This window comes from Podarcis melisellensis (assembly GCF_964234715.1).
Source record: "Podarcis melisellensis genome assembly, chromosome: 3".
Classification (NCBI taxonomy): Eukaryota; Metazoa; Chordata; class Lepidosauria; order Squamata; family Lacertidae; genus Podarcis; species Podarcis melisellensis.
Genome location: NC_138530.1, coordinates 96,088,171 through 96,111,576, shown reverse-complemented (window position 1 = coordinate 96,111,576; position 23,406 = coordinate 96,088,171). Strand labels below are relative to the sequence as shown.

The following is a 23,406-nucleotide window of genomic DNA, read 5'->3' as shown; positions in this document are numbered from 1 at the left end:
ATGTTGTTGGACTACAACTCCCATCATCCCTGAGCTCTGGCCTTGCTAGCTAGGGATGATGGGAGTTGTAGTCCAACAACATCTGGGGACCCACAGGTTGAGAACCGCTCTAGAGGGTGGCCCTGCCTGTCAGCTTCCTCCTCGTAAAACTCAGCAGGGAGGAGGATGGGGACAAAACCAAAAGTAGTTGGCTCTGACAGTTTGGGGCTCTAGTGCCCCCTGCTGTTGGGCTCCCGGCCTTCATGCCTAATGAGCAGCCACTGCCGCCACCCTCACTTACTATGTCCCCATTGCTCATTGTTGTTCCTACCACGTGTGAATAGTTATAGGATCAAGCTGGCAATAGCACAAGGAAGTCAATTGTGTGCAGTGCCAGGTCTTTGGCATGGGGCAGGGAGTGGAGTGAGAGGTAGGATGTTGTTGTTTAGTCGTTTAGTCATGTCCGAGTCTTCGGGACCCCATGGACTAGAGCACGCCAGGCACTCCTGTCTTCCACTGCCTCCCGTAGTTTGGTTAGACTCATGTTTGTAGCTTTGAGAACACTGTCCAACCATCTCGTTCTCTGTCGCCCCCTTCTCCTTGTGCCCTCCATCTTCCCCAACATCAGGGTCTTTTCCAGGGAGTCTTCTCTTCTCATGAGGTGGCCAAAGTATTGGAGCCTCAGCTTCACGATCTGTCCTTCCAGTGAGCACTCAGGGCTGATTTCCTTAAGAATGGATACGTTTGATCTTCTTGCAGTCCATGGGACTCTTGAGTCTCCTCCAGCACCATAATTCAAAAGCCTCAATTCTTCGGCGATCAGCCTTCTTTATGGGAGAGGTAGGATAGAATCATAGAATTGTAGAGTTGGAAGGGACGCCAAGGGTCGTCTTGTCCAACCCTCTGCAATGCAGGAATCTCAACTAAAGCATCTGTGACAGACGACCATCCAAACAGCTCTTACAGTCAGAAAGTTCTTCCAGTTGCTTAGTTTTGATAGATGCACCACATTTTAGGAATGTGTGGGAATTCCAAATTAAAAATTAGGAACCAGCGGGTGGGCAGATGCTTTGCATGAAGAAGGTCCCATGTTGAGTTAGAGATGAGTTAGAGTTGGGGAAGACACTTGTCTGAAGGGCACTGCCAGTCCCTGTAGACACAACACTGAGCTAGATGGGCCTTCAGTGTAAGACGGTGGCCTGTGTGCCTGACAGCATGAGTGCTCAGATCGACTTCCTTCCCTGTATGATAAATGGACGAGATGCCAGATGGAAGCTGTGAAAACTCTTCATTGCTCTGGTCCAGCTGCTCAGTGGGGAAAGAATAAGATAGAGAGGGAAACTGCTGTGGATCTGGTTGCCTGTGGGTTTGAACTAAGAAGTACCCATTGATGTAAATGCTAGGTAGAGAACAGGAGAAGTCGCTATATGAGAAATTCTAAAAATAGAAAATCCCAGGTGTGATGAAACAAGAGTGCATTGTGGCTTCTGAGACTGGGAAGTGTTTTATTTTATTTTCCAAGCAAGGCCAAAAGAGAACACCAGGGTCACATAGTTATATTCCAAAGGGGGTTGCTATCAGGGCTGTGTGGAATGGCTAGTGTTGAGTGTTTGTTTTAAGAAGGGAAAGAGGCCTTGCTGAAGTGCATGGTTGATCCACTGGCTTGATAGACACCTGGAAACACACCTATAGCAGGCTTAGCGATTGTCCACGTCTTTGCTTTGCAACTGTTGAATTATCCCATAAATCAGGCAAATGCTATTCTCTCATGCTCTCAATATACCCCCCGTATATTGCCTGCAGCTGTTCCCTATATCACCCCATTCCCTTTCCTGGTGGATTACTATTACATTATTATGAGTTTGTGGGGTGGGACAGATCCCCACAAATTCTTAAATCTAGTGAAAAATTAGCTAATATTTGGAGTATTAAGGAGAGATGCCAGGCACGGGCGATACCATTTATCCTGTTAGGAGACAGAGGCTGTCACAAGAGACTAGGGCCCTGCGGGACTTGACATCTTTCTGCAGGGCCTCCAAAACAGAGCTGTTCCACCAGGCCTTTGACCAGGGCACAGCCTGACCCCTTCCTTTGTCAATCCTCAGAGAACTCTAGCCCAATGGTTGCCATTAATTTCATTTGAACTGATTTTATAATGAAATGATTTTAGAATGTTGTATTATTTTACTGTTGTTAGCCGCTCTGAGCCCGGCTTCGGCTGGGGAGGGCGGGATATAAATTTATTATTATTATTATTATTATTATTATTATTATTATTATTATTATTATTATGCCATTAAGAAACAAAGAGAGCATAGTACCAGGCCATTAAGAGCAATTATGCAAATACTTTCCTTCCCCTAGCTCTGAGTAGTGGAAAGAGACAGAAGAATTGGGAGCGGAAGGTTGCCAGGGTTACAGGGGGAGTGATGTCACCACAGGAAAAAGTGTCCATTTGCAGGAGGTTTTTGAAAGTAAGGCAGGGGCAGAAATCCATGTGGAGAGGCTGTACCCAGAAATGGGAAAGGGGGCTGGCTTCTGCTCTGAACCCAAGATTGTTGAAGCCTTGAGTGAAGCAACAAGAGAGACACTTGGGATGTAATGTTCTGCGCTTCCCCGCCATCAAGGCTCAGGTGTGTCTACATAAAGCCATCTATCTTAAAGATGCTACAGTCTCAGCTGTGCCTCGTTTTTCCGAAGTAAACCCAAACCCTGCTTAAGTGCCAAGGCTTCTGGGACCTCTCACTGCTCAGCAGTGGCCAATAACAATATATTTATTGGGGTGGCCAATAACAATATATTTGGTTCTAGGAACATGGGAATCTCCCAACTCCCCAGGGCTTCATAGAGAAGTCTTCCTCAGTCCTACTTCGAGATGACAGGGATTGAACCTGCGACACACCTGAATCTAAAGCATATGCTCTAGCTGTGCGCTGTGACCCCATCTATGTCTGGAAAACATCAGGCTTAGTTTGTAGCTATTTGCAACACATTGCAACACTCCCCTTGCCTGAGCCCCACTTTGCACTTTGAATGTGGATAGAAGATAGAGAAAAGTTGGCTGGAAAAGACTGGTAAAAAAACTTTCTGACCTGGCACAAACATCTAGCCAAGATATTGGGAGGCCTTTGACACTGCCTTTATAAACCATTGTTTGCCATGCGCTGAACCACGATGAACTAGAGCTGAATGAAATATTTTCCTGCACATATTTTTGGCACAAAAATGGTGCTTTCGAGGCAGGAGGCTGAAATGTCCCCCCCCTCCCACACACACACTGCCTCTGCTTATTGTAATTCAGCTTTTTTTATTTATTTATTTACAGGGCTGGCTCTCGGCTGCGTGACTGGAAATTGTTTAGGCACAATTAGCTTTCTCTTTTAATCGGAAATGGTCACAGCCAATCAGGGATCCCATAGTGAGCAGGATGATGCCAAAGTGCCAGTTCAGAGCAAGGGCCTTCTAACTGGGTCAGCATTGTTCTTTTTTGAATGGAGGGCGTATTCACCAGCCCCCCTTCTGCAGCACCTCTGACAAATCATAAAAAGGTGAAGCACCTTTTTATGAACAGCTCATTACAGGTGGCACTATGAGTCTCCAATATTCAGGCCACAAGGAAAGTGTTCCTGAAAAAAGGCTATCCTTGACTGCTACGCACCACACATTTAAAGCACCCCTTCATGAATCCTGGAAACTAGTTTGCTACTTACAGAGCTACAATTCCTAGCATCCTTAGCAAACTAAGGTTCCCACGGTTATTGGGTGGGATGTATGTTTTAAATTTCCACAGCCATTTAAATCCCCTAGTACATCCCCTTACCCCAAAACAAGCACCATGCTAAAAGTCACAAACTTGTAAGTTTAAATATCTATATATTTCTTCCAAACATTGCTTTTGTGTAGCTTGTGCATGATCCAAAGCTAGAGTTCATTTTATTAGCATCTAAAAACAACATTGTTTTGGGGGGAAACACTGCTTACATTTTTTATTTTCGTGAATTGTTACCATTAGCCTTCTCGTAGTCAGGTATAAGACAGCATATTTTATGCGATATGGTCTGGAGAGAAAGTTGTGGGTTGTACTGTTGTGTGATCTGCAGGGGTTTCTCCCATTGCTAGTCCCCAACACATCACATCCTTTTTGGCAGCGCAAGTTTCTTTGGAAACGCGAGACAGTTGCCAAATGCGCAGGCTGCTCCAGGAGAGTTGCGTTCTCTCCCCCCCTCCCCCATATTGGGCAGCTGTTTCCAGTGAGTGTTTATGTAATGTTCTGGCATTCTAAAAAAGCACAAGCTCTCTAGACAAAGGAGCTGAGATTTATTTATTTTTAAAGGCTAACGCCACCATAGGTTTGCACACTTCTTTCGCACGTGAAGTATGAAACTGTCTGCTTCAGAGAAAAAGCAGTGACTTTTGTTGTTGTTGCTGCTGCTGTTCCTTTCTAAAATAGAAATCTAGCAAGTTAATACAAAAATACTAGGCTAGCATAGCGTCCAACATTTGCCCAATGAAAATAGGGATGTCCTATTTCAGAATAATAACAACAATTTTATTATTTATACCCTGCCCATCTGACTGGGTTGCCCTAGCCCCTCTGGGCAACTTCCAACATATATAAAAACATAATAAAACATTCAACATTAAAAAACTTCCCTATACAGGGCTACCTTTAGATGTCTTCTAAAGTGATGTATGGAAGTGAGAGCTCGACCATAAAGAAGGCTGATCGCCGAAGAATTGATGTTTTTGAATTATTGGTGCTGGAGGAGACTCTTGAGAGTCCCATGGACTGCAAGAAGATCAATCCTATCCATTCTTAAGGAAATCAGCCCTGAGTGCTCACTGGAAGGACAGATCCTGAAGCTGAGGCTCCAATACTTTGGCCACCTCATGAGAAGAGAAGACTCCCTGGAAAAGACCCTGATGTTGGGAAAGATTGAGGGCACAAGGAGAAGGGGACGACAGAGGACGAGATGGTTGGACAGTGTTCTCAAAGCTACCAGCATGTGTTTCACTAAACTGCGGGAGGCAGTGGAAGACAGAAGTGCCTGGCGTGCTCTGTTCCATGGGGTCACGAAGAGTCAGACACGACTAAACAACAACAAACTTTGTATAGTTACTTATCTTCTTGGCTCAGGGGTCGCATAACTCCATACCCTCCAATGTTTCTCCATTGAAAATAGGGATGTCCTAAGGAAAAGTAGGACAAATAAGAAACTGGGAAAGCTTCTTTAAATCCAGGACTGTCCCTGGAAAATAGGGACACTTGGAGGGTCTGCTAGAAGCTGAGTTTTGCCTGTTTGGGGCTCTGCATTTTTCATGACAAATGGTGTATGGTGGGGAGGGAATTAAGGACTGGGTCCACCAGTTTCACAAGTGCCAGACTCACAGATGGCTCTTGCATCCTCTTATATTATGTTCTCTTTTCATTTATAATTCTTTCAGAACTGGTAAGTTTCATTAACCACCAGCTGATCTGGTCCAGCTGCTGGGGTTAAGAAGAGGTAGTGAAACTAATGAGTTCCATAAGAATTATGAAGAAGGAAAGGAGAAATCAAGGAAAGGGAAGTTGATGACCCTGCAAATTGTCTTCCATTCGTTTTTTGCAGAAGTGCCCAGCACTCAATGACAAGAGAAGGGGGTTGAATGAGCAAGCATATAGAGGAAGAGGAAAGCTTGCTTGTTGCTCGAGTCCTTTCTGCTTGGAGATCGATCATTTACTGCAGGTGTGAGGAACCTTTGGTCTGCCAGATGTTGTTGAACTACAGCTTCTATCCTCCTTGGACATTGGCCATGTCTGCAGGAACTGAAGGGAGTTGTAGTTCTGGAGGGCCAAAGGATCCCCAAACCTGGCAGAGAGATTCCTCTGTTGGTGTCTTCTTTGTACAAAGACAGTTTTTCACTTGGGGTTTAAAAAGAGGAGAGGTTGTCCCCCCCCCCCCACTGAGTTTCAAGCCATGTTTACACGACAGTGTTGTTCACATCAGAGTGAGGGCAGGGATATCTACACCCAATGCTCATGACCTTTTTGGTTTCCTGGATAGCTCAGGTGGTTAGAGCTTGGTGTTGATAACCATTTGGAACAGATGCATATTCCAGCCTTGCAGCCAGTTGGACTAGATGTTCCTCAGGGTCCCTTCGAACTCTATGGTTCTATGATTCTATGGTTCTCTGTTCCTTCACAAAGCCACTCCAGAACTTCTATCCATGAAGCTGCCATCTGGGCAGCAAGAAGCTAGGAGGGAAACAAAGTCAAGGCAGGGCCCAGAACCAAGGGGCAGAAAGTGCAAAGGCAAGAGACAGCAGAGCAGGGTGAGGCTCAAAAGAAAAGTCACATATAGCCTAATGACCCAGAGGGCTGTTTGCTAAAGAGGAATGAATTGTCACTGGAACTTTGGATGAAGAAGCTAGTCAGATAACCAAGGCAAAGAGGTAGTGTGTGCCTGTCTGAATTTGTCCTACTGATGTGAACTTAGCAACCAAATGTTTGGCTAAAAATCTTTACTATTGTTTGTTTTAATACATCTACATTATTCAGTTATTTAATCCTGACAAATCAGCCAGCCATGGTTCTACCTCAAATGCTACAATGCCATTACAAGTGGAAATAGTCCTGCAATGAGATTTATTAATATTTTTCAGCTTGGCACGTCTCAATCATAATTGTAAATTGCTCTCCTGAGCACAATGTACAGACATATTAGAAGCTATGCCTCTTTATGTTATCACTGGGCCTTGAATGACTGCAGGTGCGATAATATCACACTCTTGGGGCCTGCTTGGAGGGAAAACACATACATTAGAAATCTCATAAGGATAGAAGCTCTGGTTAAAATGTGACTTACACATCTGCTGCCTAACAGTGCTAGCCTCCTCTCTCTATCTGAGAGCTTAGCAGAACTTGAGAAAAACCTCACATATTAACCAAGTGATGAATTATGTTCTAAAAAAGACCCAGCAGCTTTGGTTCAATTCAGAAGCGAATTTCTGGATACTGGATTGTCAAGAATTATTTGTTTCTTGATTTCTGAGCCATCTCTTCTCCTCAACCCACCAACCCCAGCCAGGCATTAAGAGTGGAGAGGCAGAAACCAAGAAGCTTGTCATGCAAGCGTGAAAATGTGCCATCCCATGCCAGCCAATAGGCACTATGGCACCTCTAATCTAATAATAATAATACTAATAATAATATTTATTTATACCCCGCCCTCCCCAGCCAAGGCCGGGCTCAGGGCAGCTAACAAGCAATAATAAAAACAAGTTGAATGAATACAGATTAAACAAGATTAAAATACAACATTGAAACATTAAAATATTAAAATGCAGCCTCATCACAGGAGGAGAAAGGAAAAAGGAAAAAGAAAGAGGGGGAGGGAATCAAATCTAGGAATTATACAGTGCATGGGAACAAGATGAGACAGGAGATTCTTCTCTTCCCTTTTGCCAAGGGTCAGGCAAGAATGTGTCAGAGGCAACAGATTTGATCTTTGCAATCTGAGAAATCATTTTTAAATGCCAGGGTAATTTAAACGAGTCAGCCCCTCTGTACAGGCACGCAATGATACCCTTGATTCTCTCTTCCTCCCTGCAGACCTCACACAAAGCCATTCATCATGTATCCCTCACTTCATTGTACTGGGTGACAGCTGTGCGCTCATGGATGATTTCAGGCCTTTTGGCAGCTAATGCTGACTGCCAGCCCCATACAGCTGTAACCTTGGCCCGTAATGCTGATAAAAGCTGTGCCCCCAAGAATACTAAGAAGAAAACAAATGCCCTTTTGTCCATATGGATGGCAGGGAAGAAGATCCAGTTATGTTTTTAACAGCTATGGCTTTGACATCCCTCCCTCCCCTCTGCCACTGTTTTTAAAAACAATAACTGGTAGTTCTAGGAGCCTAGTCCCAGTGAAGTGGGGGGAAATATTATTGGTTTTAATAGGCAAGCCTAGTGTGACACAGTAGATTCTCATGGCTACTTATTTTTTTTACTTCCTTTAGTATTTTTTCAAGGTTTTTCTTTGCGACTTCGAGGACTAGAACCTTATTTTACACATCACATTTCTCTTTCTCTAGTCCACCTAATTCTGCACAAAGTCCCACATCTTACAAGTATATGTAATTCACAGGATCCCGTCAACAGTTCGACATTTCCAGAGGGTAATAAGAGACCAAACTTATAGATGCTTGGCAAAGGCAGTCATTGCTTATATGACTTCCTCTTATAATGGATAGGATAGTGGGAGCTAAGTATTTTAGACTGTATAGAAGCATAGTTCAATGCCCACACTTCAGGGCAGTGACCTGAAACCTGTGGCCTTCCAGAAGTTCTCAGACTCCAACTCCCATAAGCCCCCAGTTGCATGGCAAGTGGTCAGGGATGATGGGATTTGTCGTCTGACAACATCTGGAGGGCCACAGCACAGGAAATAATAAAAATATTTGCTGCGTCCTGGCTGCAGATAGTTTTGCTACACCCAGGAAAACTGCTTGAATAGTTAAGACAGGTCTGTACAACTTGCAATGCACCAAGTTCAACACAAGCTGCCAACTAAGTATGAGGGCTCAGTGGAAGATCCATAAAACTTCTGTTTTTGCTGTCTCTCTGGGACTACTGAGCTCCCGTTGCTCGGTCCGTGCTCCTGCCAACCTAGCAGTTCGAAAGCACCTCAAAGTGCAAGTAGATAAATAGGTACCGCTCTGGCGGGAAGGTGAACGGCATTTATGTGCACTGTTCTGGTTCGCCAGAAGCGGCTTAGTCATGCTGGCCACATGACCCGGAAGCTGTACGCCGGCTCCCTCGGCCAATAAAGCGAGATGAGCGCCGCAACCCCAGAATCGGCCACAACTGGACCTAATGGTCAGGGGTCTCTTTACCTTTACCTGGGACTACTAAAAAACAACCCCAGAAGTGTCAAGTACCTGGCAGATTGCCTGATTTTAGGAGATACATATTCCATCCTAAGAGACTGGGATGTACAAATTTTAGAGAACTTTGATTTAAGGAGACTGGAAACTGTCTGGAACTGAAGTTCGGAAACAAAAGAGCAAATACTATGAAGAAATACAGAAAAAGGGGAGAAAAGACTCGGGATCATGATTAGACTCCAATAACTGTGTGTAGGCAGTAGATGAGTCACGTCATATAGCAGGGATAGTCAACACAGTGCTCTTCAGATCTTCAGCTCTCATTAACCCCCCAGGCAGCATGGCCAGCGCTGAGGAAGGATGGGAGTTGGAGTACCATGCTGGTACTATCGATTCTGTATTTTCATTACGGGGGAGTGAAAGTGCTTTTTGAAAACTAGGAGCCAGTTCAAAAGGTCAAAACTGGAGAATAATTCAGCTCATTCTTGTGTTATTTCAATAGAGCTTTTAAATACCATTTTCAAACAATTATTTTTATTTTCCAATATCTCGGTATCTCCCAATAAGTGCAGCAGCACTTATTGACACAGGTCAAACAGCCACTTCCACACAGAAATCCGACAATAGAAATCCTGTCTGCCAGGCTAGGATACCTGGCAATGGTCATTGATTGCTTTACTTGGGCAGCCCGGCCATTCTTTTGTGATGGTAAATACTTTAATTCCTGGATCCTGGTCACAGGCTCACCCTATTCATACACAAAGATGCCCTAAAGACAGGTCAGCAAAATACAATGGAGAGGCTTTCCCATTTCCTTCCTCCTTGCAGAGAAACATTTGAGGTCAATTTGGGAGAGTCAAAATGGTTTCAGGATTGTTCTCCTGTACTATTTCAGACACATGGTTTATATACTTATGTGTTTGCCTTTTAAATTTATGAACATTTAATTTATATATTTGAGACCCTAAATTCTTATAATTCTCTGTTGTCCATATGACTTTGTCCTCCAAATCACTGCTTTCCTACACTTTCCTCTGTCTCAATCTGGATTTTCTCATATCCTCTCCCCTTTTGGAGCATCCCTGGTATGAGAAAGTCCAGATCAAGGAAGGTCAAAAGTGTGGGAAGGCAGTGATTTGGAGAATCACTGTAGCCATATGGACCACAGAGAATTAACGGGAAGCTTACTACCCACATTAAACAACAGTGAGGATGAGTCCTTAGTGTCTCTTTGTGGGTGCTTCCCTTCTATTGCATTCTGCTTAAATTGGAAACTCATAGCTTAAGCTATAGCTGTGTGTGTGTGTGTGTGTGTGTGTGTGTGTGTGTGTCCGTCCCTTTGATCTATTTTAATGGATTACTTACAGCAAAGGTTTTTCCCTGCTTCAGGGCTCCTGACACACAAATAAAGAGCCTTTTGTGTTGACTTGAATTAAAGTTGAATAAGCCTGGTAAACATCTGGTAGATCTTACAGGAACAGCAGGAGACACAAAAGCTGACAAGAGTAGCTGCCCTATGGGAAATCTCAGCTTTCAGATCTGCATAAGGAAGAACAATACCAAAGTTGTATTTCCTCAAAGCGCCTTGACAAAGGCTGGAAAGAACAAGCCAGTGAAGTGATGTCCGCCGCTTGCCAATTTTGGCAACGTGTCCGAATGTTCACGGAGGCAACACCTTTAACAATAAAAACAACTCTGTGTCCATATGGTGAGGAATATCATAGCTGCCCTCATGCAAAACGAAAACCTGCTACAGCAAGAGTCTGTTGAAAGTCTTTCGTTATCCCTATGGCAACAGCTGAAGCAAAAAGCTGATCTTGGGACAAGTGGAAAATATGTTATGAGAAAACCAGACATTCCAAAGGGGAGGCAGAGGAAAGGGATCTCTGCAATTTACCAGGAAAAGTATGCTGAAGTTACCGTTCAAAACATGTGGAAAGAGAGCCAAGTAGCACAAAGGGAACGATAACAAAGGAGGGGAAAGGTAAACTAGCTGGCTCTGGTCCTTGCGAATTCTGTGGAGAGTAAAGGTAAAAAGGGGACAACTGAGCAGGCTAGCCATATCTCATGGCCAAGCTAGCCGTATCTCGCATTTCTAACCACACGCTCCAAAGTAATTACAGTCTAATCTAGATGAGGATTCTTTAGGGTGTTTCTGCGTATAAAGGTAAAGGTACCCCTGCCCATATGGGCCAGTCGTGTCCACCTCTAGGGTTGCGTGCTCATCTCGCTCTAGAGGCCGTGAGCCGGCGCCATCCGAGGACACTTCCGGGTCAAAGATTTGATTGAGGTTCTTCTGATAGGAGCAATTCAGTTGGAGAACTGCTTGAAAGAGCATCTCCTTTGCATGCAGAAGGCCTCTAGTCCCATCCCTGGCATTGCCAGATAGAAAGAACCAGATGGAAATCTGAAATCTTGGAGAGTCCCTGCCATCAGGGCAGATAATGCTGAGCTAGATGGAGCAGTGATCTGACTCGGAATAAGGCAGCTAACTGGATTTTCCTTCTTCCCCCCCACAGCCCTTGGAGAGTTAGTCAATGCCTACTATGGCCCTGGGGACACTCTCCCAAGGGCCACAGGATTACAAATAATTATTTCAAAAATGACTGGCACATCACAAATGCTCAATACATCTCACTGTGTCAGTATAGATCAGTACATCATAGGTTTTCTCCAGTTAGTTCCTGCCTCCTTATTTCTATTTACATCTATAGTGCTTTGGGTTTGTTTTGCTAGTGTTGCTCCTTGCACGCTGTCGGCCATTTTGTATTATATGCCTTTTAGGCAGCTCCACAATCGCAGAGAACATGCTTAGTTAGGCTTTCTCCTCCATGGCCTGAGGGCAGTGGGGATGCTTTAGGTCAGATCTATGTGTTCGACTGAAGTGCGTAAATCCAGCATGCTCTGAGCCAGAGTTGTTCATTTTGTCTTCAAGGTCAGTCACAATGGTGATAATAACTGATGACCTTTACTTCTAGAAGTCCAATGGCTAAAGAGCAGTGGTAATTTCCCAAGGATGATTGTTTTCTCTTTCCACAAAAGTCAGGATTTTCTCAAGAGTTTCTCTCTCCTGCCGTTTCCTCCAGGTTTTCTCACCCCTTCCAGAGCAGCCTTTTAAAGCCTCTTCTATTTCCTGTTCTTCCTCCTCTCTTGGCTCTTAACACAGTGCATCTGTTTTCTCTGTTTAGGTTATTGAAACTGTCTACTAATCTAAGATATGCACCTTTCAGTTTATGCTCCTCAGTGTTGTTTTTAATCCAGCAATTGCTTTTCTAGCAGCTGACCTAAAAGCATCTCACCTCCCAAAATAGGCCAATATTTTCCTGGCCAACTGTTACATGCACAAAGGGCATATAGGAAGTGCCAAAAGTGGCAATTAATGACATTGCTGTACGTTAGGGATGGGGAATCAAACTAAGGGCAGCATTCTATCCTGGACAACCTTCTAAGGACTACATGCCATTGGTAGATGGGATCCAATGGCAGAAGTGGGTGGAGCACTGGATGTGGCACTTACCTTTGTCCAATAGGCCAAATCTCTCCATTGCCCATTCAAACAAACAAGATGAAATATCACAGTCCAATGACACACGCCAGCCAGGAAAAAGTGCTTGAGGATGACATGGAGCAGGGTCAGTGAGGGGTATAGACGGTGGAGAGTGGAGGAGTTGTTTGGCTCTGGAGACTCCTGCATTTGCCCCCCATACGTAAGGTTGCCCTCCTCTGATTTACACATATTTCGGGTAAGGGGAACTTGTGGCCCTCCAAATGTTGTTGGACTACAACTCCCATCATTCCTGACCCATGGCCATACTGGTTGGGGCCGAAGGGACCCAGAATCGAAGCACATCTGGAGGGTCACAGGTTCCCCATCACTGGTATAGCAGTAATCTCAGAATGAGACACCCAGAAATATGTTTTAGAGGGCAAAATCCTTGAAGGACATCCCAGCTCTGTCTGCAGTGTATGTTTAGGTGATGTGATTGCGTTGGTATGGCGGGAACAATACTCATATCTAAACTGATTAAGAGGTTTGGAGAATGTTTCCATGGGAGTAATACATCGCAGATAAGCAGTATCTAGTGTGCAGGCCCAAACCATGAAATGGAAAATATGAGATGACAGAATGTCTTTTCAGTATGCTACTCATCCTTTTACATGTTCTGAATTTGTTTCTTGGGTGAAATCTATGGTGTCTTGGGCTGTTTAAAAGACTCTTACACCTGTCTAGGTAAGAAGAATGGGTAACTATAGTTTATGAATAATTAGGAATTATCCTATGTAATATTTATATGAACATGATATTAGCAAGAGGAAACTAAGTCTGGAAAACATAGCTGAAATGTAGACAATGGGGCTTCTGGTCTATTACCATACCAAAAGATCTTCACATCTGTGAAAGTTGAAAGTGTACAGAATTACAAAGAACAATGCTGATATGTTTCCGGAGTACAAGCTGTACCTTGATAGTTCTTGGTGTGAAGCACAGGATCAAAACTCTGGGATGGTGCCCAGAGAACATCTGATTCATCCCTCAATATAAAGTTAGCCTCTCATAATACAATCTAAGTAATACTGAAAGGGGCTTAGAAGTAGAGAGCTGGTGAAGAAGCCTTCAAAGTTAGGGCTGCCATACGTCCGTATATTACCAGGATTTCAAAGGTGGAATTGATGTCTGGGGTGAATTTCCAAGAGGTGGTGCTGTGTCCTGGATCTTCGGCAAGTCAGTTGAAAAAATGTTTTTTTGCATTAGCTCAACTTTTTTGGTGTCCTGGGCTTAACTTTTTGAAAAATGGCAACTCTAACAAAGTGAAGAGTTCACTTTCCACATGATCTAGATGCCCCTGAGGCCTTGTTCTGTTGAACGGTCACTTTAAAATGTGAAGGTTCATTATTGTTTCACAAGTTGTGTATGTCTTTAAGGGCCAGGGCCAGGGCAAATAACGAGACCCAGTCTTACAGCTGTGAAACATAGCAGGCGCTGCTAGGTTGTGTTAATCAAGCTGTGTCAGCAATTGGGTATAATATATAAGGAGCAGCACCTAGCTCTCCCATTACCCTGGGGGATGGGTTGGTGGTTGGGTCTGGTTTGTTGTTGATGTATTTAGTGTATAAGGAGTTTTTGTTTTTGTTATTAAAACCTTGTTTAAGTTATTTTTGAGTCCCTTTTTAATGCATGGTCTCCCCAGCAAGCTCTCTGCAGCGCTACTAAACTGCAAATAGCCAACATGTTCATGTGTGTGCAACTGTTGAAGCCAGGCAGGAATGTCATTAACTCAACAGCCCAATTGGTAAATGTGTGCCTGGTTACCTGTAATTAGTGATATTGTCCTACATCAACAGGGCACACCATCCACTGACAAACTGACACGCAAGCAGATTCATTTGAATAATTACCCATGACTCTTTTAAAAAATGTGACCTGTTTATTGTAACTGAGAAGCATTCATAACAGTGCAAACAATTCTTTGGTAGATTTATTTAGTACAATAAAAATAACTAAGACTTCACTTTTGGTAGGAGGTTTTTTTTTATAAAAAAAGTAAATAAATATGGAACAATTGCAACTGAAGAAATACTGAGAAAACTGATCATTCGGCCATTGGCCACTGTCTTAAAATGTTACATAGGCTTTAATCAGCAGAAAATGTAAAAAGAAAAAGAAAAACATATTCATTTGTACAATGTTTGAAATTTTTTTTTTAAAAAAAAATTAGAATGAGACCTATTTCCTAATCCAGTTTACCACCAGAGGTTTAGTGGTAATAAATGCTGGAATCTGTATAATTTTACATACTAATTTGGCAAATACTGATTAGATATCTGCTTTATTTATCAAGGGAAAACAGAGGTATATTTGGTTAATGAATACATGGAAAATACTAAAGTGGCCGACACTACAATTGTATACAGAAATAGGACCCATTGAATTTAATGGGGCTTACTCTCAGGTATGTGGTTATAGCATTACAACCTAAAATACCTGAGCAGGTTTTTCCCCTCTTTTAAAACAATACAGAATTGAAAATTAAGGGTGATTGGTAACATTAAAAAAACTTCCTCTAGCCATCAATATGCTTGTTATCGTTCTAGCCCTTGTTTTGAAATCTGTCCAAGTTTGTAAGAATTTTAGATAGCAGCTTGGAAAGCACAGCTGGGATCTGGATTTTCAATAAAACAAAATATTTTCGTGCACTGAAAGACCTTAAGAATTAAACTCCAAATTTAAATATAACACATAAAAATAGGTATTTTGCTGTAATGGCACAAAGCCAAATATTTGTGTATGAAATTGCCTCACAGTACAAACCTGTGCATGTTTACTCAGAAGTAAGTCCCGCTGTGTTTCATGGAGTCTTCATAGACTGCAATCCAATCCCATCCCCGTTAGTTAGTGATTTAAGATAGAGTGCAGGGCTCTGTCCACTTATGTTGTGTGTATGTCCATTTGTAGCAGAGGTTGGTATGCTGCCAATAAGTCCTGAAACAGGGAGTTTCAAAGCAAGGTGCAAGAAACTTTGAATCTTTGGGATCCAAAGCCCACAGAACCCTCAGCAGCCTAGTTTTAAGCTCCTCAGCTATTCCAGCCTTGGCAGTGGAACAGCAAAAAAATGTAAAAAAAACCCCAACCCCATCTTCAGCTTTCCATCCTGGCTGGTAGGGCTTTGGCTCTCAGGCTCCTATTGTCCCTGGTCTGGTTAGGATTGCTCTGTAAGTGTGTTTAGGATTGCAATCATGATGTTGTATGCACTCCATTTTGCCTAACACCACCATATAGAGACACAGCTGCTGTCTCCATCAAACAGGTTTCTTGGCTAATTTGGCAATGCAGAATATGATAGATAGCAAATGATTTATGCGAGGGAGCTGATGTACCAAAATATTATTAGACTGGCTTTATTTAATGCACTTCTGTGTTATCAAACACAATTATTAAGCTGAAATTATTAAGTTGAAAAGGTTCCTGTATTTGCCCCCTCCCCTCTTTTTCGATATGGCATTGCTTTTTAAAGTCCCTGATCCTTAAATCCTAAAGATTTAACTTAGAAATCAGTGACTTTGTCTTTAGCATTGGTTAGAAAAGAGAGTGAGTGTGTCAGGACTTGAAGAACACTGCTATATTCCAGGGAATTAAGGCTTGTTTTCTAGAAAAGCACCATTTAAGAAACCAAACATGTCTGTCAAATGAGGTATGAGAGTTTTCCTTCACTGTACGTAATAATACATGCTGGTTGTAAAGAGGCAAAGTTGAAAATACAAAGGTAAACAATGGCAAGTTAATGTAGACGTACATTCGACAGTGCTTTTCTTTTTACTTCTTAACTGGGCACACAGATTCACAAAAAAGTAATCATTAACATGATTTTGACACAAGGACTATGGGGGCGGGGCGGGAAACAGGCACTATGCATTATGGAAAAAAAACCTTAAATGAAACCGTATTTTTAAAATAAAGTTTGTAAAGGAACAGCTAATCTCTATTTGGTAGGCCTTCTGTCGGATGGGTTTTTCACAAATCACGCCATGGTACAGCTTAGGCACAGATCTACAGGAGCAAGTTTTTTTAGAAGAATTCAGTAGGTAGGTGTCATTTAGTGCCCTTCACTAAGCTGGGCTTCACTATAATTTCTCCACCCCCTTAGTTTAAATGGGCCTGCCCTTTTCTATCTGCACACCTTTGTTTTTACTTTCACATTCCATGACAATACCATGGAATAGAAGAGGATGCGTACACCGTACCCTTGAGAAATAAGATGCTGGGGAACGATATACTTTTTAACAAGCACACAAGGCAGCAGAAATAGGACTAATGGAGCTTTCACAATCCTTGTACCTTGATTCCAAGATAATCCAAATTCACAGACAGGCAGCTATTAATGGGGAAAGGAGTCTCCCTGGGAAGATATGTGGCAGCTTCAGGCACAATGCAGGACCTAAATCAAGAGTGAATCTGACATAGGTCTGATTCTTGGGGGAGGGGATGCCCATTCAGCTATGCTTTTTAAGAGCAAAATGACTCCAAAATTAGAGGGCATCATATTAAAAACAAAAGGTTGCAGCATGAGGGCTTCTGCTCACTGTTCCCAGTTAGACATGCCCCCCATGTCTCCCATTTTATTTCCTCTTGCACATGATTTTTCTACCACTGCAACAGGAATTTAGTATTCTATGGCAAGTCAGGATGCACAGACCCCATTGGGCAGTCTTTGCCTCACATCCCAATTTCAGGGATTTCCCCTTAATATTAGTATACGTCTCCAAACCTTGGGAATCCTCCAAGCCAGCTAAAAACACTCTCTCTCTCTCTCTCTCTTGTATATGTGTGTAGTGCCATTTTCACAATATAAGCTACAACATTTGCATCATAGCATCACAAATAGAGGGAATTATATCTGGTAGAGCTCACCAAAGTTCAGTCCTTGCATCCATTCAAGCAGCAGCAGGGGATATATGAAGTATTCCAGGGGAAAGCAATCTTGAACAGGTGGAAATGCTACCACTGAGTAACTACAGAGAATCTCTATATGCAGGGTTTGTTTGTTTTTCAGCTGGAACTCAAGTTCCAGCACCTCTCAGGTGGGTGCCATTGGCATTTTAAGAGAACAAGGGAGGCGTTCATGCTGAGTTCATGCCGGCACCTCTTTTTCTAGAAAAAATATCCCAGGCATTAAATGTTCCAGATGGGACGATCGTGCTTTTGGAAATCTGAGTTCTAGAATGTATTTCCCCACCCCTAGAAATTAAGCTCTGATAAGAGGATTTGCTATTACTGTACTGCTTCGGTGCCCTATGGTTTGCAGTGCTGGAGGGGTAGGGCATTTTATCCCATTTATTACATCAGATAAGCAGTAGGAACCCTCTATGGTCCAATCCAAACAATATTTTCTCAAGGGCAAACACTGTAAATGAGGCTGGAAGGGTCCAGAAAAATCAGGTAAGTTCTAGCTCAGGTTTAGCTCAATGTGCAGTAGTCAGAGCAGCCTCTTTTTTGCTTTTTTTTTTTTTTTTTGCTGTTGTCTTGCAGCAGTGCCTTCTCTTTCATGAGTACACAGACTTTCGAATTACGTTACACAGTGCAAGGCTGAACACATATTTTATGCCTATGATTTCTGATCATCTCCTAGGTATTGAACAGAGAAATAAAGAAGGGCAACTGTGGACAATGGATAGGACAGAATATTAATACTGCAAAGAGATGCAGGAGAAAACAACAGCAGAATTTGTGTTCTCCACCCTCATCCTCCTTTAGAATTGGCAGTGCCACAGAATATTGAGTAAATACTGAGTGAATGCTGTAAAGACATGATGTGAGTAGCTAAATAAGTAGACTATGGGTCTCAGAAAGACAAACTAGCTCCATCAAGGTATTTGACAGAAGGCATGCTAGACTATCAACACTGGGCCGCACAGTATTTTAAAAACAAAAGCTGTGGCCCTCTTCATCCTAATAAATGGCTCCTGACTTCCTTTGGCCAGTGTATGGAGAAATAAAAGCCAGCCTAATAAGACTCAAAACCACTTGGCAAAGGAGTCTTTAAAAAGTAGCACCAAGTTTTCAGTTTGTTGAACCTGAGAAGATTGTCCTGTCCTGTCCTGTGTATTCCCTTTCAATACTTTTACACGGTGGTTTTTCAGTGGGCAAGCATGTAAAATAATACATTTCCTTACATTGTTACACCATCATTTGAATGCTGTCCTGCAAACGTCCTGTTGTGGTTTTATGCCTAATGTTACCTGTATTTTGCCATCAGCAGATATCCATATGACTTGTATTGCGACCACTGCAAAGCAGGCTTAGAGCTTATTTTCCTTGCTAACAGTTTGTTTTAAGCAGACAGGACAGCAAACTCCTTTAAGCTTCACAGGTGTTGCACAATCGTTCGGTGGACACGATTCCACGTAACAGGTTATCTGGCCAACCTGTGTTAGGAAAATTATAGCAACAGCTTAGCACACATCCTAATAAAGTGCTCAACAGCCAGTGACATTATTCATCAAATATCCCCCCGCCCCCAACTGGCATTATGCCATGAGCTACTAAGATCACTCATTTAATCAGTTTTCTACCACAGAACCCACATTTAATCTAATGGTTATTAATGTCAGCCGTGTTTAAAGTTATTGTCCCTAACTCACACGTCAATGTATGAGACTCTCTACAGTCCAATGGACATATGAGATAATAGCTAGCTTATCCTGAAAAATCTTCAAGAGTTTGAATTGTGTAATCTGAGTTAAATTGGAAGAAATTTCAGGGATCTTCTTCTGCACTGTTTATTCAGTAATCTGCATTACCAGATTTCACTAGTTTGGGGAAGGGGTAGGAAACAGAACTCCTCTAGCCAGGCCCTACCCAAACCACACAAGCAAATTTCAACCATGCCTTTGGTTTCTGAAAGATTAGCAGGCATTGCTCAAAACATTTTACAGCTGTAAGAACTAAGGGCTGGCTCTTCAAAATAAAATAAAATAAAGCTGGGATTCTTAGGAAGCCAATTTCTGTGCCCATTTCCATACTGTTCTGGCAGTAGCTCCTTTGGTGAGAAGACAAGCCAGTAGACTGACTGAACAGAAGCTTGTCTTGCTGGCAGTGAAAACTGTTGAGGCCAAAACAGCAATCAAAGTTCCAGCTGTATTCATTATTCTCACTTCTTCAGTTTGCAAGTGCAAAAACTGCAATGGCAATTACCTTTATTTACAATTGAGAACACTGCAAAATCAGTATGATGTTGGAACCCTATTCATGCTTACTTGGGAATACACCCCACTGAACACAATGAGCCATGTCTAGGTAAGCGTGGAGACGCCATATTAAAACCATGAAAATGAATATTCTGATTACTCACTTTGCATTCGCACGTGGTGCACGGGTCTTTTTTCCAGGTTTCGTTACTGGAATAAGATTTACCCTTTTCGTCAGTGCATTCAGATCTACTGAGCCGTGATTCAAGTTTCTTTATCTGAAGAAAGGCAGGAAATCCTTGTTTAGCTATCTGTATACTAAAAGCATTCTCATTACCTTTCGTATGCAAGCCAGTAAAACCACAGAAACACAGCCTTCTCTTAAGTACACAAATTGTATCTAGTTTGTTTTACTGAGAGATGCAGTCCAATAGGGTTCCTGGCTGGTTGTGGATGCATTTAATGTCACATTTCATTTGACTGTCAAAAAGCTCTGCTACTGGAGGGAATGGGGTCAAGCAGAAGTTATAGTCTGGTAGTTTCCAAAGTGGGTATTTCTGGTCTGTGACCATAATAAATCAATTCATTCATTCAAAGTGGGTGGTACTGCACCCTGGAGGGCAGTGGGATTACCTAAGAGGGGGCGCTCTAAGAGGCAAGGGGGCAGTAAGAGGTATAAATGACTATGATACTTTGAAAACCTGGTATTACTAGATCAAGTTCATCAATTTTGTTGAATTTTTTGAACTATATTGGATTTTGGATAAATGTGCAATGAATTGCTACTGTTTTGAATTTTGCTGTGTTATCATATGCAAAAGACCATTCTGAACAATGCTTTTTATAGGGTAGGGGGCACTGGGGGGTGAGGTTATGGAACCAAGCAGGTGATGGCCTGAGGTTTGGGAACCACTGTTCTAAACCCAAGATTTGCTGCTTGTTGATGGCATGTATTCACACATGAAAGGGCATATGTGTGTAATTGAGGATGTCCTACTCACTTCAAGAGATGGAAGCCAAGAGATGGATTTGAGATGTCCAGTGTTGAGCACAATGAAGTTACATATTTATTGTATGTATATCCAGCCTTCATTATGAGGAGCTCAAAGCAACATTCATAGTTCTCTGCCACCCTCACAATAGCCCTGTGGGAATCCTTCTCTCTCTCTCTCTCTCTCTCTCTCTCTCTCTCTCTCTCTCACACACACACACACACACACACACACAATTCCTTTCACCACACTCGTGCCACCTTCTATGTCATCCTAGAAGGTCCACCAGACCTCCAGTGAATTGTTTTTCCTGTGTGCAACTCTCAACCCATTCTGCAGTGGGTGCCAATAGCATATTTTCAACCCATTACATGCATTCTTTCATACAATGAGCAGGGAGCTTAAGACAGTGACTCTCCACCCACTTATCTGGGTGTAAGCCCCATCGGACTCGTGAGACTTACTTCTGATCAGACATATATGGGATTATACTGCTGAAACACTTTCTGTGCCACACAGTCTAATATTATCTGAAGAACCTTTTGTATGTTCACCTGTTTTCTGAGGTCCGTGATAGTTTTTTGCATGTCACCAACAAATTCTTTGAAGTCATTCATGACGGGTGCTTTCTTGCGCTCATCAAAGGATGAGATGGTGAGGTTAGAAAATTTATTCTCCCTTGCAGAACTGAAACGACAAAAAGTTAAGCAGTATATTAAGCAGGAGGGGCAACCCATTTCTTTTTTGATACGTAGACGTTTCTATAAAGAAGGTTAGTTTACTAGTATGCTTATGCTGTACAAATTAGGCTTAGGTGTTTCAATCCCTTGCAGACACACAATGGAGGATCTAGCAATGGCAGAAAAGAATTAGGAACTTTCCACAACGGTTATGATTTGCAATGGTGACCCTTTGGTGCTGAATTAGATGCAGAGTTGATATAGTCATTTAAAGTTCTTAGACTCCACATAGTGAAGACCAGATGGCAAGTGCTTTCTCCTCAAGATGTTTTTGAAATAGGTGTTGCTGCTGTAACAGAATTCTTTCATGATGTGAAACTTGGCATAAACTTTACCGCATGCAGAAAAAAAGAATATGCTGATTGGCAGGTGTTCTCTTTATTGAGCTTTACATTCTGCAGACTTACCGGTAAAATAAATGCCAGTAATACATTCCAAAAAAAAATCAGAAGGCTAGCAGTCTAATAAAGTGCTTTAATCCTCTCTCCTCCCCATGTTACTTGAGATAAGGATGAGAAAGCCAGCCAAGATCAGGAAAGAGAATGCAGATTTAAAAGTCTACAGCAACAAGTGAACACATGCATTATTATTCTCCAGTGTATAAAATGTGACCTATGTAGCAGAATTACTATTTCCTCTTCCAACAGAATCTCAGTTTTACTTACAAAGAAAACTTAAGCAACACTTAATGAAAGAAGGAGATTGGAGCTGAAGGGAAAAACAGCACAGTGTAGGATTCAGTCCTAACATCCCCATTGTACTTGAATGCTAAAAACTGACCCCTTTGTATTGCAGGAGTGTTGGAGAAGAATAGCATAGGCTTGAAACAATCTGAAAAGGTTGACCAAAGAGACATCGTTTCAGGCAAGTAAGCATTACTCACTATGTATTTACACTTGACCATGGAAAGATGCTATGTCATTAAGGTGTAGAATGATCCTGTTATTCTTTAGAAGATATATGGCTATTTAAGTATAATTTTATATTCCCACTCACAGAATAGTGTATCCTAGAAACAGCAGAACAGGAATTTCTACTGTGCAGATGCATATTTGCTTCTAAAGTTAATAATCAATACAATGAAGAACTTGAGCTCTTTCCATCTCTTTGCAACTGATGGAAGTATATAAAATGGTAGCATTTAAAAGGCAAAACCCAGGGTTGTTGGGGTTTTTTGGTGCATTCTTGGTCTTCCCTGCTTTTTTAAATTATTTAATAGTATTTTTATTACAGTGGTGCCTCGCAAGACGAAATTAATTCATTCCGCAAGTCTTTTCATCTTGCGAGTTTTTTGTCTTGCGAAGCACGGTTTCCCATAGGAATGCATTGAAAATCAATCAATGCGTTCCTATGGAAACCGCCTTCAGACCAGGTCTGGGGACAGTCTGTCCCCTGACCTCTTCTGAAGGCCGGCGGGGGGGGGGGAAGTCTTTGCTTCCCCCCTGCCTGCCTTCCCGGGACAGCAGAGACTTCTCCGCTGTCCATGGCGATCTTAAAATGCTCCCGGACGGCTTTTGAAGGCAGGCGGGGGGGAGCAAAGACTTTTGCCCCCCGCCCGCCTTCAGAAGAGGTCCGGAGGGCTCTCCAAGCTGCGGATAGCAGCCTGCTTCCCCGCGCAAGGGGCGCTCTTAAGCAGCGCGCCCCTCGCGCTGGGCAGACATTCGCAGCTTGGGGAGCCCTGCGGGAACTCTTCTGAAGGCTGGCGGGGGAGAAGGGCTTTTCTTCCCACCGCCAGCCTTCAGAACAGCCTTCTGAATGTTGGCGGTGGGGAGGAAAACCTTCCTCCCACCGCAAGTCTTCAAGACAAGTCCGGGAACAGAGGAGAAGTGCTGCGCACCTTCCCCTCTGTTCCCGGACCTGTCCTGAAGGCTTGCGGTGGGAGGAGGGCTTTCCTCCCCACCGCCAACATTCAGAATGCTGTTCTGAATGTTGGCGGTGGGGAGGAAAAACCCTCCTCCCACCGCAAGCCCCGGGAACAGAGGAGAAGCGCTGCGCACCTTCCCCTCTGTTCCGGGACCTCCCACCGCAAGCCTTAGGACAGGTCCGGGAACAGAGGAGAAGGCGCGCTGCGCTTCCCCGCTGTCCCCGGAGATTTCCCTATGGGCTTTCGTCTTGCGAAGCCGCTAAAAAATCGGGAAACCCTTT

At 43.0% G+C, this 23,406-nt stretch overlaps 1 protein-coding gene and 1 long non-coding RNA gene across 4 annotated transcripts in view; one reads left to right on the top strand and one right to left on the bottom strand.

Moving 5' to 3' along the window:
- The window catches only part of LOC309367329, a 182,171-nt gene that overhangs the window by 11,312 nt on the left and 147,453 nt on the right, over window positions 1-23,406 (top strand). The window contains exons 2-3 of one of the 2 annotated variants that reach the window (XR_014167047.1): window positions 22,057-22,129; window positions 22,260-22,485. This is a non-coding gene — a long non-coding RNA (uncharacterized lncRNA). Of the gene's footprint in view, window positions 1-22,056; window positions 22,486-23,406 lie in introns of those variants that run through there. The other variant, XR_014167046.1, reaches the window with a different exon arrangement.
- PXDN (peroxidasin) overlaps window positions 14,560-23,406 on the bottom strand; it is a 70,488-nt gene continuing 61,641 nt past the window's right edge. For both annotated transcript variants that reach the window (XM_081905952.1, XM_081905953.1), the window contains 3 exons: window positions 21,076-21,208; window positions 19,694-19,807; window positions 14,560-18,767 (listed from right to left, as the gene is read on the bottom strand). In XM_081905952.1, the coding sequence (XP_081762078.1) occupies window positions 18,642-18,767; window positions 19,694-19,807; window positions 21,076-21,208 (373 nt within the window). In that variant the 3' untranslated portion in view covers window positions 14,560-18,641. The remainder of the gene's footprint in view (window positions 18,768-19,693; window positions 19,808-21,075; window positions 21,209-23,406) is intronic.